The sequence below is a fragment of the Sebastes umbrosus genome, chromosome 19, assembly GCF_015220745.1.
Source record: "Sebastes umbrosus isolate fSebUmb1 chromosome 19, fSebUmb1.pri, whole genome shotgun sequence".
In the NCBI taxonomy this organism is placed as follows: domain Eukaryota; kingdom Metazoa; phylum Chordata; class Actinopteri; order Perciformes; family Sebastidae; genus Sebastes; species Sebastes umbrosus.
Window position 1 is genome coordinate 1425363 of NC_051287.1, and position 14859 is coordinate 1440221.

Sequence of the window (14859 nt, forward strand, 5' to 3'; positions counted from 1 at the left end):
GTTGTAGTGGTCACTGAGGACGTATAGTAGTAATTGAGGAGGTTCTAGGGGTCCATAAAGTGTGGTCCCTAAAGTGGTTCTAGTGGTCATTGAAGAGATTCTAGGGGTCCTTTGAGGTTGTAGTGGTCACTAAGGATGTATAGCTGTCATTGAGGACGTTCCAGGGGTCCCGAAAGTGGTTCTAGTGGTCATTGAGGAGGTTCTAGGGGTCCATAAAGTGTGGTCCATAAAGAGGTTCTGGTGGTCATTGAGGAGGTTCTAGGGGTCCATAAAGTGTGGTCCATAAAGAGGTTCTGGTGGTCATTGAGGACGTTCCAGGGGTCCCGAAAGTGGTTCTAGTGGTCATTGAGGAGGTTCTAGGGGTCCATAAAGTGTGGTCCATAAAGAGGTTCTGGTGGTCATTGAGGAGGTTCTAGGGGTCCATAAAGTGTGGTCCATAAAGAGGTTCTGGTGGTCATTGAGGAGGTTCTAGGGGTCCATAAAGTGTGGTCCATAAAGAGGTTCTGGTGGTCATTGAGGAGGTTCTAGGGGTCCATAAAGAGGTTCTGGTGGTCATTGAGGAGGTTCTAGGGGTCCTTAAAAAGGTTCTGTTCTAGTGGTCACCGAGGACATAAAGTTGTAGGTGTCATTAAGAGGTTCTAGTGGTCATTGAGGACATATAGAGGACATATAGAGGTCATTGAGGAGGTTCTAGGGGTCCATAAAGGGGTTCTAGTGGTTCAGGTAACGATCTCTCTCTCTGAGGTTCAACCTGACTGACTGTTATGAAGCAGACTGCTGCCTTCACGGGCTGTCGGAACTATGAGTGTCAGCAGGTGGGAGCTAGTACAGTGATGGTAAAATGTGTGCTTCACTTGCATGTTTTAGTTTTGTCATTTTCCCAAAGTAACTGTTTGTTCTACTAATTTACTGTCAGATATTCAATGTTAATAATGTTGTTATAATATGTAATATTATATAACATTCAAATTAGACACAAGTTTAAAGAGCATTTGCTCATGTTTTGTTCATAAAGAGTCTTTTTTTTCTTCTAAAAGGTTCTTTAAGTCCAGGAGGTGGTCATTGAGGAGGTTCTAGGGGTCCTTAAAAAGGTTCTGATCTAGTGGTCACTGAGGACATGAGATTCTAGGTGTCATTAAGTGGTTCTACTGGTCAGTGAGGAGGTTCTAGTGGTCCCTAAAGTCGTTCTAGTGGTCAGTGAGGAGGTTCTAGTGGTCCCTAAAGTGGTTCTAGTGGTCATTAAGGAGGTTCTAGTGGTCCCTAAAGTGGTTCTAGTGGTCATGGAGGTCCAGGTTGTTTACTTATTGTGAGTCTGTAATACTGTATTGATCACATGATGCTTCCATGTGTTATTGGAAACCCTAATATACAGTGAATATAGCAGAAATAGAGGTAACTGTGTAATTATTTTGGGTTATAAAGAATATGCTTCAATAATAACTTTGTTATACTAAAGAGAAGGTAAAAATAGCTGCAGCAGCAACATGACAATAAATACAAACTTTAACTAACAGCAGCTATAACAGACCTTTACTACCTATTGTCCAAACACTAGAGTGACTTTACTGTGGAGAGAACAAAGGTAATCCAGCCAGGGAGGGTTCAGGTTTTTCACAACATGTTTATTTTTTAGCACCATAAAAAGTCAGTGAATGTTGTCCCGTGTATTTGCTCTCATTCTGTCTTTCCTCTGGGATGGAGCGCTGATGGTGGAGATTTAGGAAAGGATTGGAGAAGAGGGGGGCCGTTTGGAGAAATAAAAAGCTGAGAGGGCTGCTTGGCTACGACAGCAGCAGTCGGCCAGCGGGCATCATTCACTTGCTGGCGGAGGTGAAGGTGAAGCATCCTCTCTGGTGGAACTGCATGTCCCTGATACGACGCATGGACTGGATCTGGGGCTGGAAGGCGCAGAAGTCGTTGTAGTGTCTGTAGTCACCGCACTCAAACAGGTACTGGTAGCCTCTGTATCCAGGGTACTGGTAACCCACCCACCTGGAGGAGACATGGAGAGGGAGGACGGTTAATACCAGAGTCTCACTTTCATCTATAACACTCTCATAGCTGTGGTGGTATGGATCAGTAGCCCTTTAAACATGATCATGTGATTACTCTATTGGATTTCTGAGTAGGCTGGAGACTAGAGGTCCTTTAGGAGGTTCTATCTGCCATTGAGGAGGTCCCTCACAAGGTTAAAGAAGTCCAGGTGGTTTAGTGGTCATTGAAGAGGTTCTAGGGGTCCTTAAGGAGGTTCTAGTGGTCTTTAAGGAGGTTCTAGGGGTCCTTAAGGAGGTTCTAGTGGTCTTTAAGGAGGTTCTAGGGGTCCTTAAAGTGGTGCTAGTGGTCATTGAGGAGGTCCTAGAGAGGTCTGAGAGGCCCAGGGGGTTTAATGGTCACTGAGGAGGTTCTAGAGGTCATCTTGAAGTCTAAAGTCCTTTAAGATGTTTCTGTTGTCATTGGGAAGGTTCTAGGGGTCCTGTAAGAGGTTGGAGTGGTAATTAATAAGGTTCTAGTGGTCATTGAGGATGTTCTAGAGAACTTTAAGAGGTTCTAGTGGTCATTGAGGAGGTTCTAGAGAACTTTAAGAGGTTCTAGTGGTCATTGAGGAGGTTCTAGAGAACTTTAAGAGGCTCTAGTGGTCATTGAGGATGTCTTAGTGGGATGAATACCACCACCATCTTCCAGAATGAGGGAACATCTTTTGGAATAATGCTGTTCCACACATGTGGAGGATCATGAAGCTGTTCTGGAGGTTCGTGGTGGAACACTCGTGTATTTCACTGCGAGGAAGTCATTAAAAAGCCGGTGTCTACTCACGCTCCTCCGGGGACCCTCACGCTGCCCACTCTGTCGCAGAAGCCATGCGCCCAGAGGGTGGGCACATCATCCTCCTGGATCTCCATCTTGTTGCCCTTGAAGTCGGAGAGCTCATACAGGCAGATCTTGTGCTCCATGCTGTCCTGCAGGGAGAACAGGAAGAAGAGGTTATGTTACAGTGAGTTCTATCTTTATATCTGTGGGCTGTAAGGGTGGCAGTGATGCTCGGTCTGTGGTCGGCGTCTACTGGATGAATTACCATGAAAGACTCCCATTATATATATCCAAGCTAGGTGTAGTAGTCTGGTATATTTATAGTGTATTCTAATATATTCTTAATATAGTGTATACTATAGATATATATCTCCAGTTGAGGAGGTTCTGGTGGTCCCTAAAGTGGTTCTAGTGCTCATTGAGGAGGTTCTAGTGGTCCCTAAAGTGGTTCTAGTGCTCATTGAGGAGATTCTTGGGGTCCCTAAAGTGGTTCTAGTGGTCATTGAGGAGGTTGTAGTGGTCCTTCAGAAGGTTAAAGAAGACCAGGTGGTCTAGTGGTCATTGAGGAGGTTCTTGGGGTCCGTAAAGTGGTTCTTGTGGTCACTAAGGATGTATAGTGGTCATTGAGGAGGCATCGTACACACAGTGTTGTTCTATGGTACCATGCGGACGGGCCTATGCTTCATATATAAGATGATATATAGTGTATATATACGGTACCATGCGGACGGGCCTGAGGGACATGAGGCAGTCGCTGCGGTAGGAGTTGCTCCAGGTATCCCAGCGAGGATACTCTCCCTTCTCCAGGATGAACATCTCCCCACGGAAGTTAGTCTGCTCAAAGGCAACAAAGCTGGAGGAGGGGGTCCGCCGGGCACAGGGGGGGCACAAGGGGGTTGGAGAGGACAGGAGAGGAGGATTAGAGGAAAGACAACAGAGATATATATACACAGCACATAGAAATGTGTTTATACAGGAGTGTGTGTGTCCACTTACGGGCCGCACTCCACAATGATACTACGCACTCTATCCATGCCACGGTCACACACGTTCATACACTCATTCTGGACCTCGATCATCCTGCCCTGGAAGTTCTCCTGGTCGAACATCATGATCTGCACACAGGAGATAACACCACCAGTTACACAGGTATCATGACAAGTCCCAGTAAAGTCCTCTTCACCCCAGTAACAAGCTAAATGATAACATCACCAGTTACACCAGTATCATGTCCCAGTAGAGTCCTTAAGTATATTTTACTGCGCAATGAATACTTCTACTTTAAGTACTTTGTGAGAGCAAATATGCAATAATATAACACCCTTAAATGAGCCTTTCTGCATATATCTGCACAATGCATACTTTTAATTGAAGTACTTAGTATATTTGATTGCACTATGAGTACTAATACTTTGAGTGCTTGTGAAAGCAAAAGTGCAATAATATAAAACTCTTAAATGAGCCTTTCTGCATAACAAATACTTTTACTTTTTGCACAAGTGGTGTACTATTGTACATTTACTACTACTACAAAGTAAAGGATGTGAATATTTCTTCCACCATGTTCAGAAGGTAGCTGCATTTTGAACAGTATATAAAGTACTAAATAAGTAAGTAAGTAAAGTATATAAAGTAATGCACCAATAATAAAGAATTGCAATAATATAACACTCATAAATTCTGCATATATCTGCACATTAAATACTTTTACTTTAAGTACTTTGATTATATTTTACTACACAATAAATACTTTTACTTTAAAAACTTTAAGTACATTTTATTGCACAGTAAATACTTTTACTTTAAGTACTTTTACTGCACAATGCATACTTTCACTTAAAAATGAGTGGTATTGCTAGTGTACTTTTACTATTAAGTAAATGCAATGAATACTTCTTCCACCACTATCTGTTCATTAATTTGAATAAAAGGAAACTAATCAGAGTAATAACTGCATGAAAAGTTGCCTTTAAAGGATTCTGCTCACTCAAATCACAAAGACCAGGAGGTTGAATATTATTTGTGGATCTAAAAGCATCAAAACATCCTCAACATAAACATCAGGTTTCACTACTTTAACCAGATCCACTTCAAAAACGTTACTAATGAAACCAAACCTATCAGCCTGGCTGGATGTGAGGACTTGTTGTCTTTATAATTTGTTGTAAATCAAACAGAAAGCAGTGTGTGCAGCAGTGACTCACTCTGTAGGATCCCATGCCGGGCTCTCCGGTCTTGGTGGCCTTGCTGGAGGCAGCTGGAGCTGGGGCTCCCTTGTCCTTGGCATCGGTGCCCTGGCTGGAGGCGGACTTGGCGGTCTGAGACATGGTGAGGGGCTTCAGGAGAGTCTGGGGGGAGAGATGGAGGAGGTGAACAGAAGTAGAGGAAGTGACAGGAGGAGTGGTGGCGGTGTTAACGTGGTAACGTAGGTGTGTTTATGGGGTTATGGGGAGGCTCATTGGGGCTTCTGTTTGGGCCTTTCCCCCCCGGGTGTGGCGGGCAGGGAGTGGGCCCTGGCTCTGGATGTGTGCTGATGTGTGTCTGTGTCTGTGTGTCCTTACCTGCGTTAGTATAGCTTGCAGTGCCGTGTGTGGGAGGCTGGCTCGTGCTGGTGCCTTCAACGCTCGACCCGAGCTTTTATACTCTGGCAAAGGCCAAACGTAGAGGCTCACGGCACAATAGAAAGCCTCTCGTCATCACTGTCGGCCCGTGCCAAAGCCCAACGGGTCATCGCATAGCCTGGAACCGCCGCCGGCCCCTCTGGCCTGCCCGTAAGCGTTTTACTCTGAAAGGAAACCCCTGACCACGGCGTTTTGCCCCCCCTCCCCATGTGTTAGGCTGGTAGAGAGCAGGAATGTAAAGGTTCAGAGGGCACAAAGAGGTAATCCCTCCTCTCTATCACCTAGATTCACCGCAAACAAAGATTTTAAATCATCCCTCCATCTGAAACAGAACTCTTCTTGGTTCTGAGCAAGAAAATAAAACAAAAAACAGGAAATAAACGCACCTGTTTATCATGTTTTTACTCTATATGGCACGGTTTATGAGGAACATTTAAAAGAATACACGACACTAATATTATTTATATATTTTTCATTAGGGCTGTCAATCGATTAAAATACTTAATCTCACATTTTTTATCTGTTCAAAATGAACCTTAAAGGGAGATTTGTCAAGTATTTAATCCTCTTATCAACACGGGAGTGGACAAATATGCTGCTTTATGCAAAATGTATGTATATATTTATTATTGGAGATCAATTAACACAAAACAATGACAGATATTGATCCAGAAACCCTCACAGGTACTGCATTTAGCATAAAACAATATGCTCCAATCAGAACATGGCAAACTGCAGCCCAACAGGCAACAACAGCTGTCAGTGTGTCAGTGTGCTGACTTGACTATGACTTGCCCCAAACTGCATGTGATTATCATAAAGTGGGCATGTCTGTAAAGGGGAGATTTTCAGACTTTTTTCTTTACATTTTTCAGACTTTTCTTCTGCCTTTCTTCCACCTTTTTTGGACATTTCTTGGACATCTTTTCAGAAATCTCTCAGACTTTTCTTCTGCCATTTTTCGTTAATTTTTCAGACATTTTTTTCAGAAATTTTTAGCACATTTTTTGGACTTTTTTTCTGCCTTTCTTCAACCTTTATTCGTTCGTTTTTCTGACATTTTTCTGTCATCTTCATATGATACCAGTATCTTCACTCTAGCTTTAAAACGGAGCCGCTACAACCTAAAAATCACAAGTGTTGTTAGGCTTTGTAGTTTCATATGATACCATTTCTATGGTATCTTCACTCTATCTTTAAAACTGAGCACACTACAATACTAATGCATTAAAGAAATTAGCAGCGTTAAAACAAATTTGCGTTTACGCGTAATTATCACGTTAACTTTGACAGCCTTATTATTTATAAGAGTTTTAGCTGCTTAATCTCAGATTAACCCCAAACGGTCGGACAACGAAATGCTGCTACGTTTTGGGAAATATGTTTATTTGCTTTCCCTCAGAGGATTAGAGGAGAAGATATGATATCAATCTCATGTCTTTGTGTGTTTTAGCTGCAGAGCTGGAGTCTGGAGGCGGTTAGCGTAGCTTAGCATAAAGACTGGAAGCAGGGGGAAACAGCTAGCATGGCTCTCTCCAAAGGTAAAAAAAGCAAAACGCACATAGTAACACCTCTAAATGCCAATACAATAGCTCTCATAGCCTCTTCACATCTTCTCTGTATTTACTTATTTTTCTTTCTGAAGTTACGTAGTCTCCCTTTAAATCTGCATGCATAAATATATGTTGAATTTAAATGAATATAAACATCAGTCTCTCATAAACGCAGCAGCGGTGTGGATGAGGATCCGTCCTCGTCGGTCTGCAGAGGTGAAATAAAGGTTGTTGATGTTGATGATAACTCCTGGATTACAGCCCAGATCACGTCTGGATTACATCACCTCGGCTGTGATGATCTCCACTATGGAAGCAGTTTGGATTAAATGGTGTTTTTGATATGTGTGCAGATTAGGTGTGAACTAATCCGGCTGTGTAATCTGTAATCTGTCTGTTGAAGATCAAACCTTAATACTTTTTTGGTGGCGTATCAGAAACTATTCTGCAGTGGATGGATGGATGGATGCGTAATCTCGTTATTCACTTTTAGACATTTCTTTTCTTAAAGGATAAGGATGGTGGTATTACTTTTTTGTTATTATGAATAAATCCCATGAAAAGCCTTAAAATGTGTTGGTCCGTCTCTCAATACTGTCTGACTTCCTGTCTGTGTGTCTCAGCTCGGAGCCCATTGGTTCCTACTGAAGACGTCGGTCTTTAAAAACACAAATGTATAGTTACATTTTTTTAAAGGCTCAGACTGTGACGGTGTATTAGGGCCATTGTAGGGGGAAAATAATTAACTACAAAGCCGGAGGAGCGGGATAATATCCAGAGAAAAATCTCAGAATTTATGAAATTAAAGTCCTACATTTTAGGGAAAAAACTTGGATATTCTTTGAGATTTTATAGTCGTAAATCTATGAGAAAAAAAATCACAAATTTACAAGAAAAAAAACTTTAATATCCTTCGAAATTCCCTGAGATTAAAGTTGTACATTTACGAGAAAAAAACTTGAATATTCTTTGAGATTATAAAGTCAGAAATGTGCAGGAAAAAAAACTTTAATATCCTCAGAAATTCGCAGAGATTAAAGCCGATCATTTACTAGAAAAAAAACTAAAAATTACAAGAAAAGAATTTGAATATTCTCTGAGCTTATAAAGTCAGATATTTGCGAGGAAAAAATCCTTTAATGTCCTCAGAAATTCACAGAGATTAAAGTCATACATTTGTGAGAAAAAAACTCAGAAACTCTCTGAGATTAAAGTTGTAGATTTAGGAGATAAACACTTGAATATTCTCTGAGATTAAAATGGTAAATGTAAGAAAGTAAACTCACAAATTTACAAGAAAAGAAGCTGAATATTGTCTGATATTATAAAGTCATACATTTGTGAGAAATTCTCTGTGACTCTGAAAACTTGAGGTGCTATATCATATATATAGATGCAGTAAAAATCCTTTATTTTGTGTCTGTATGTAGTCACAGATGTCCTCCACTCAAATGTATCCGTCATTGTCAGGATTTATTTCTTTATTTCTTTATTTCTTTATTTCTTTATTTCTTTATTTATTTATTCATTTATATATTTATTTATTTATTTATTTATTTATTCATTTATCCATTCATTTATTTATTTATTTCCCAGCAACCCAAACATTAAAGAATAAAGACATTTCCCTCACAATTTAGTGGTATTTTTCTTTTTAATTGATCGCGATTGTAAATTTGTGACTTTAATCTCAAAGAATGTTTTTCTAAGAAATGTATGACTTTAGAGATTCCAAAAATATTCATGTTTTTTTTCTTGTAAATTTGTGATTTTTTTTCTCGTAAATTTACGACTTTAATTTTGGAAATTAAGAGTTTTTTTCTTGGAATATTACCCCCCTCTCCTGACTCTGTAATTCATTTTTTTTTTTACCTGTAATGGTCCTAACACGTCGTAGTATAAAACAGCTGCTCACTAGTTTTAATCAAACAAACAGCAGAAATTAGAGTGTTTGCTGGGGACTATTTTCAGCGGCGGATGAATCCACATGTGGGGCTCTAGTGAGTATTAGTGTCAGCAGGACGGTGTGTTAGTGGGATTGAGTCAGAATAAACTACCATGTGTGTTCATGGTGATGAAGGAACAACAGTGAGGCTCACTGATGTGTTTTAATGGAAGAAGACATATCAGGATATATTCAATGTTTTTTATATTATTAATTATTTTAAATTATATTATTATTATAACTATAATTATTATTATTATTAATATGTTTTTATGTTTTTATATCATTCTTTTTTAATTCTTTTTTATTATTATTTCTTATATTATATTTTTCAATTAATGTTTTGTTTTAAATCATGTAATTTTTTGTAAATAATTTCCAATGTGTATCTATAAAATCAATCAAATTTGATCACAAAAAAACCTCTTGGTGTTGAAACATTGAGGACTTTTATCTTAAAAATGAAAAAAGGTTTTTTATATCGTGTGATAAGAAAAATTATGTGTGACAGTTTTTGCTGGAAGTTCAATTAAAGTATTATTTTGGTATAATAACAGAACTCAGGTGAGACGAAGATGCCTGTTGGCTAAAGAGGCTGACTTATTACATCTTGGTATTGATCATTACTCTCTTTTGGTTGCTTTCTGATGCGACACAGAATCACAATAAATACATAAAAATAATCAATTTTTCTTTTTCAGGAAGGAGATTGTTTTGGTGTCATGAAAGCAGATTTTATTTATTTATTTATTTATTTTTATTTTAAAGGGAAAAACCCCCTTTATGAGGTAATTCACTCCGGTGCAGTGGTTGGAGACGTACATTTACTTCAGTAAAAGTAGTAATGCCACAGTGTACTTTACTACAGTAGTTGAGTAAATATACTTAGTTACTCTCCACCACAGCTCAGGTGAAATGAGTCTGTTATTGTATATTATTATAAGTAATACATTTATAGCTGTTGTTTAGAGAGTCGTGCTGCTCTCTCTCTCTCTTATTGTTTTTAATTATATTATTATTATTTTTTATTAGATTTTTATAATATTAGTATTATAAAATTATTATTAAATATTATTATTATTATTATTTTCAATGAATGCTTTGTTTTAAATTATGTAATTTTTTTGTTGATAATTTCCAATGCATGTCTTTAAAATCAATAAAATGTTAACACAAAAAACTCTTGGTGTTTTGTTTATATTATTATTATTTTTATTATATTATTATTTATACTTTATTTGATGTTTATATTATTATTTAAAAATTATACTACTGTATTGTTATTATAATTATAATTATTATTATTATTATTTTCAATGAAGCTGTTGTTTTAAATCATGTAATTTTTTTTGATAATTCCCAATGCATGTCTTAAAAATCAAACAAATTAGATCACAAAAAAACTTCTGATGTTGAAACACTGAGACTCTTGTGGATCCAAAGAGCCCTCACTATTTATTTTAACCCTCTGAGACCCACAATAGACCTGTTTTAGTCTTTCTTTAGGGGGGTACGGAGGTCTTTAGGGGTGATAGCAGGTCAACAGTAGATGTCACATAGACGTGGTGTACATCATCTGAAAGCTGGGAACCTGAAGATTAATGCTGCTCAGCACTGTGTCAAGTTGTTCTAGTCATAAATCAGACTCGTGGGTACTCATAGAACCCATGTTCATTCACATATCTGGAGGTCAGAGGTCATGGGACCCTTTTGAAAATGGGTTAGTGACAGTTTTTCCTCGCCAAAATTCAGCCCAGCTTTGGAGTGTTATTTAACCTCCTACCCAACAAGCTAATACATATTTCAGACATTTTTCGGACATTTCTTCTGCCATTCTTCCACCTTTTTTTAAGACATTTTTCTGTAATTATTCGGATATTAATCAGACTGTTTTCAGACCGTTTTCAGACTTTTCTTCTGCCTTTCTTCCTCCTTTTTTGGATTTTTTTTGGGACATTTTTGGGAAATTGTTTTGGTCATTTTTCTGATTTTTCTCTTCTGCTTTTCTTACGCATTTCTTCGGCCCTGTCAGTTTTTCCTCAACAAAATTTAGCATAAGTTTGGAGCATGGACATGGTTGTTACCGATGGATTCATCAGGTTTTCTAGTTCACTATGATACCAGTATCTTCACTCTAGCTGTAAAACTGAACCTGAAGCTGCTAGAGCCTTCATGCTTATTTCTGATTTATGACATCTACTGTTGACCTGCTGTCTCCCCCTAAACACCCCCCTGGAATCCCCTAAAACCGCTCTATTGTGGGTCTTTTAATCAAGAGCTTGATCGTCAGATTTCATCTATAAAATAATCTTTTTATTGCATTGACAAACATAAGCAGCTCCATCTCCATCTCCATCTCCCACCCCCTCGGTGTCCTTGGCCCTCAGTGTTTTCTCCTCTTGTGTCTCTTGTGTCTCTTATACGTCTCTTATACGTCTCTTATACGTCTCTTATACGTCTCCATGTGTCTCCACCACCACAGTGTGATAATGTGGTGTCTGCACTTCTGCCCCGTCCACAGATTAGCCAGCCTTTTGTCGAGGGGGGGGGGCACAAAGAGAGAAAGCCCCTCCCATGATGCTGAGCCGGGGCTTTCAGCATGGCCCCCTGCCAGGGGAGGCTTTAAAAGGGAGGGGGCCCGTGGCTCCTCTCACTCTCACGGCAGGACAACCATCAAAGCAAGGTGAGCGTCCCATGTCCCTCACCCAGCACGGCACGGCACAGCATGGCACGGCTCGGCACGGCGGTGGTGCAGAAGACCCCCCAACATCCACACACACAAATCCCCCAAACACAGTGATAAACAGAGAGGATGGTGGGAAGTCTCAGCAGCAGCAGCAGCAGCTGGGAGGAAATGGGCTGAAAATAAGATAAAGAGAAGAAGAAGAAGAGTAGATCTTCATTTTTGTGTTGGAACTACGATCCAGGCTGATTATCCAGCTGCTGCTGCTGCTGTTGCTGCTCAGACCATTTAACAAGCAGCTTGTTATTTGCATAGAACAACACTAAAGTTGAACACCAGCGGCTCTGTTTCTGGATTTTGATGTCACTTTTCTGCATGTTTTAACTGAACTTTTCCTCCCTCTGCATGTTTAACCTCTCAGACTAAATGTGCACAAAGTCTCTGTACTGATGCTTTTTTGTGTGTTTATTTCCTTTCCCCTCAGACAAGATGACTCACCATTGCACCAAGTTCTCTGGCCACTGGAAGGTGAGTCTGCAGATGGAAACACGGATTCATACGTCACCTCTCCGGAGGGACTTTCTCATTAGTTTCCCCCTCAGATGCAACCGGCTGTCATTTCAGAATGAATGTCGACACCATAAAAACTCTATTTTACATCATATGATTATGCATTTAGTCTTTATCATAACTTTAACTATAAAAATAGTTAGTCAGGATGAATTTCTTTGCAGCAAATCCTCACATTTAACAATATTTAAGCATATTTTGTGCTTAAAAAAGGACTACAATTATCAATCAATTATCAAAAAGGTTGCAGATTAATTAATTTAAGCGAAGGATCTGAATACTTCTTCATGCACTTGTGCTTTTTCTGCAGGGTAAAGGTATAAAACAACCCTATTTTTTGATAAATATAATATATATATATATAATATATGGTGTCTCACAGTGCTGCAGCCTGCAGGCCTGTAATATTAATTATTAGAGGCCTTGTGAACATTGAGATTAAATGCAAAAAAAGAACGTATTTAATACTGACACAGAGAAGAGAGAGAAATGTGAAAAATAACCTGTTCTCCCAATTTTATGTAGTAGTAATAGTATTTTATTCAGTCATCACATGATACAATAAATATAAACAGTATACTTCTTCACACTTCTAAAATAGATCAAATCATAGTTGCACTCATGTATTACATTTATTTATTCATTTGTTTATTTATTATTATTATTTTATTTAGTTTAAAAATCTCTATTTCAAGATAGGCAGCAGCACAGTTACACGGCTGCAGACATAAAACAAACAATTTAAAACATAGACAAAAGAACAAATTACAGAATCATAAGGTATCAAGAAACATTCATCAGCATTCAAAACATCTGCAGCCAGATGTGCTTGCTTCCAGCCTCTTTAAACGAATGATTTCTTTACATCAGATATGATTTGTATGTGTGTTCATCAGCTGCTCTCTAACCCGTCTGCATCTCCCCACATCAGATCATTGTCTTCGACGAGGAGTGCTTCCAGGGCCGTCGCCATGAGTTCACCTCCGAGTGCTGCAACGTGATGGAGTTCGGCTTCGAGACCGTGCGCTCCCTGAGGGTGGAGAGTGGAGCGTGAGTACACAGAGAGATACAGAAGAGCTTTAACAGGAGGAGAATGTTACTTTAGGGTCCAGGGGGTCTTTAGGGGGAGATAGCAGGTCAACAGTAGAGGTCACATAGAAGTGGTGTACATCATCTGAAAGCTGGGAACCTGAAGATTAATATGAGATGCAAGTTGTTCTAGTGTATAAGGGTTTAGGACATGATGATAGAAGTAGATGATGGTCATCCTCATGCTCTATTATGTTAAGTTGCAGTAATTTTTGGGTTGATATCATTTGTTACACAGATTTGATGCTAAATTTAACAATTTTTTACCGCTAGAGAATTGATAAAAATGATCAATAATCCCTCCAAAATATCACATTAAGACACCAAGACCTCGAGGAACACCATAGAAAAAGCCATGCTAGGATTTGGGATCAAAAACATTTGGAGATTTCTGCAACATTTGTCTGTGTTTTTGAATGTCCTGCAGAAATAAAGCAGATAAAGTGTCTGTCTGAGAGTAAATGACAGATTGTTTTTGTGTCCACAGCTGGGTGGGTTACGAGCACGCCTCCTACCAGGGGCAGCAGTTTGTCCTGGAGAGAGGAGAGTACCCCCAGTGTGATGCCTTCGGCGGCAGCAATGCCTACCACATTGAGAGGATGACCTCCTTCAGACCTATCGCCTGTGCTGTGAGTTTAAACACATCTCAGCTCTCAGTTCGTAGATTGAACCGGGAAAAAAAAGAAACCAGCTGACGTTCATTGTTCGTTCCTTTTGTCTCCAGAACCACAGAGAGTGTCGTATGACCATCTATGAGCGTGAGAACTTCCTGGGCCGTAAGGGTGAGCTGAGCGACGATTATCCCTCCCTCCAGGCCATGGGCTGGTGCAACAATGAAGTTGGCTCTCTCAGGATCCAGTCTGGAGCGTGAGTTCTTTTCCTATCTTTTTATTTCTCAAAAATAATCCTGGTTTCACAACAACGATCTCACGTGTGCTTCCTCCTTCCTTCTCTCTTTGATTCAGATTCGTGTGCTACCAGTACCCTGGTTATCGTGGATACCAGTATATCATGGAGTGTGATCGTCACTGTGGGGAGTTCAAACACTTCAGGGAGTTTGGCTCCCACTGCCAGACCCCTCAGATCCAGTCCATCCGCCGTATTCAGCAGTAACAACACACCACTCCCCAGCCCTCTCTAACCTGTGACCCTTCACCTTTGACCCCTGCCGCATCCCAGTGCTGAATAAAATGTCTTTCTTAAACCTTACCAACCTCCTCCGGTGTATCTGCTTCTCTCACAGACAGACGGACGGGTAGATAGAGGGACACATGACGGTGTTTAGAAGTGACCTGGTGTCAATAAAGGTTGAGTTGAAAACAGTTTATTGTCAATATGACTAATATACTATAATTATACATTTGCAAGTAACAAAATAAGTCAAATAAAATAATTTTAATTGAAAACATGATCTGGTTCCAGCTTCTTAAATGTGAAGATCTGCCTTATTTCTCTTATTTATATTTTTGTAAATTTAATCATTTTTGGGTTCAGGACTGTTTGAATATTTATTTATTATTATTTTAAATGTATTTATATAGCATATTTCATCCCCAAAGAACACATTACACAGGTCAAAACACAAGAAAC

At 39.4% G+C, this 14859-nt stretch overlaps 2 protein-coding genes across 2 annotated transcripts; one reads left to right on the plus strand and one right to left on the minus strand.

Moving 5' to 3' along the window:
- Positions 1–1601: 1601 nt before the first annotated feature.
- On the minus strand, positions 1602–5519 carry crybb1 (crystallin, beta B1). Its single transcript, XM_037752824.1, has 6 exons — positions 5370–5519; positions 5013–5156; positions 3805–3923; positions 3529–3661; positions 2815–2957; positions 1602–1992 (listed from the first exon to the last, which is right to left on the minus strand). The coding sequence occupies exons 2-6, from the start codon at positions 5133–5135 to the stop codon at positions 1815–1817; spliced, it is 696 nt and encodes a 231-aa protein (XP_037608752.1). The 5' UTR covers positions 5136–5156; positions 5370–5519; the 3' UTR covers positions 1602–1814.
- A 5979-nt stretch (positions 5520–11498) lies between these two features.
- Positions 11499–14478, plus strand: cryba4 (crystallin, beta A4). The gene is made up of 6 exons (XM_037753056.1): positions 11499–11610; positions 12095–12138; positions 13112–13230; positions 13757–13898; positions 13994–14136; positions 14235–14478. Exons 1-6 carry the CDS (start codon positions 11502–11504, stop codon positions 14380–14382), a joined length of 705 nt encoding a protein of 234 aa, XP_037608984.1. The 5' UTR covers positions 11499–11501; the 3' UTR covers positions 14383–14478.
- Positions 14479–14859: the final 381 nt, after the last annotated feature.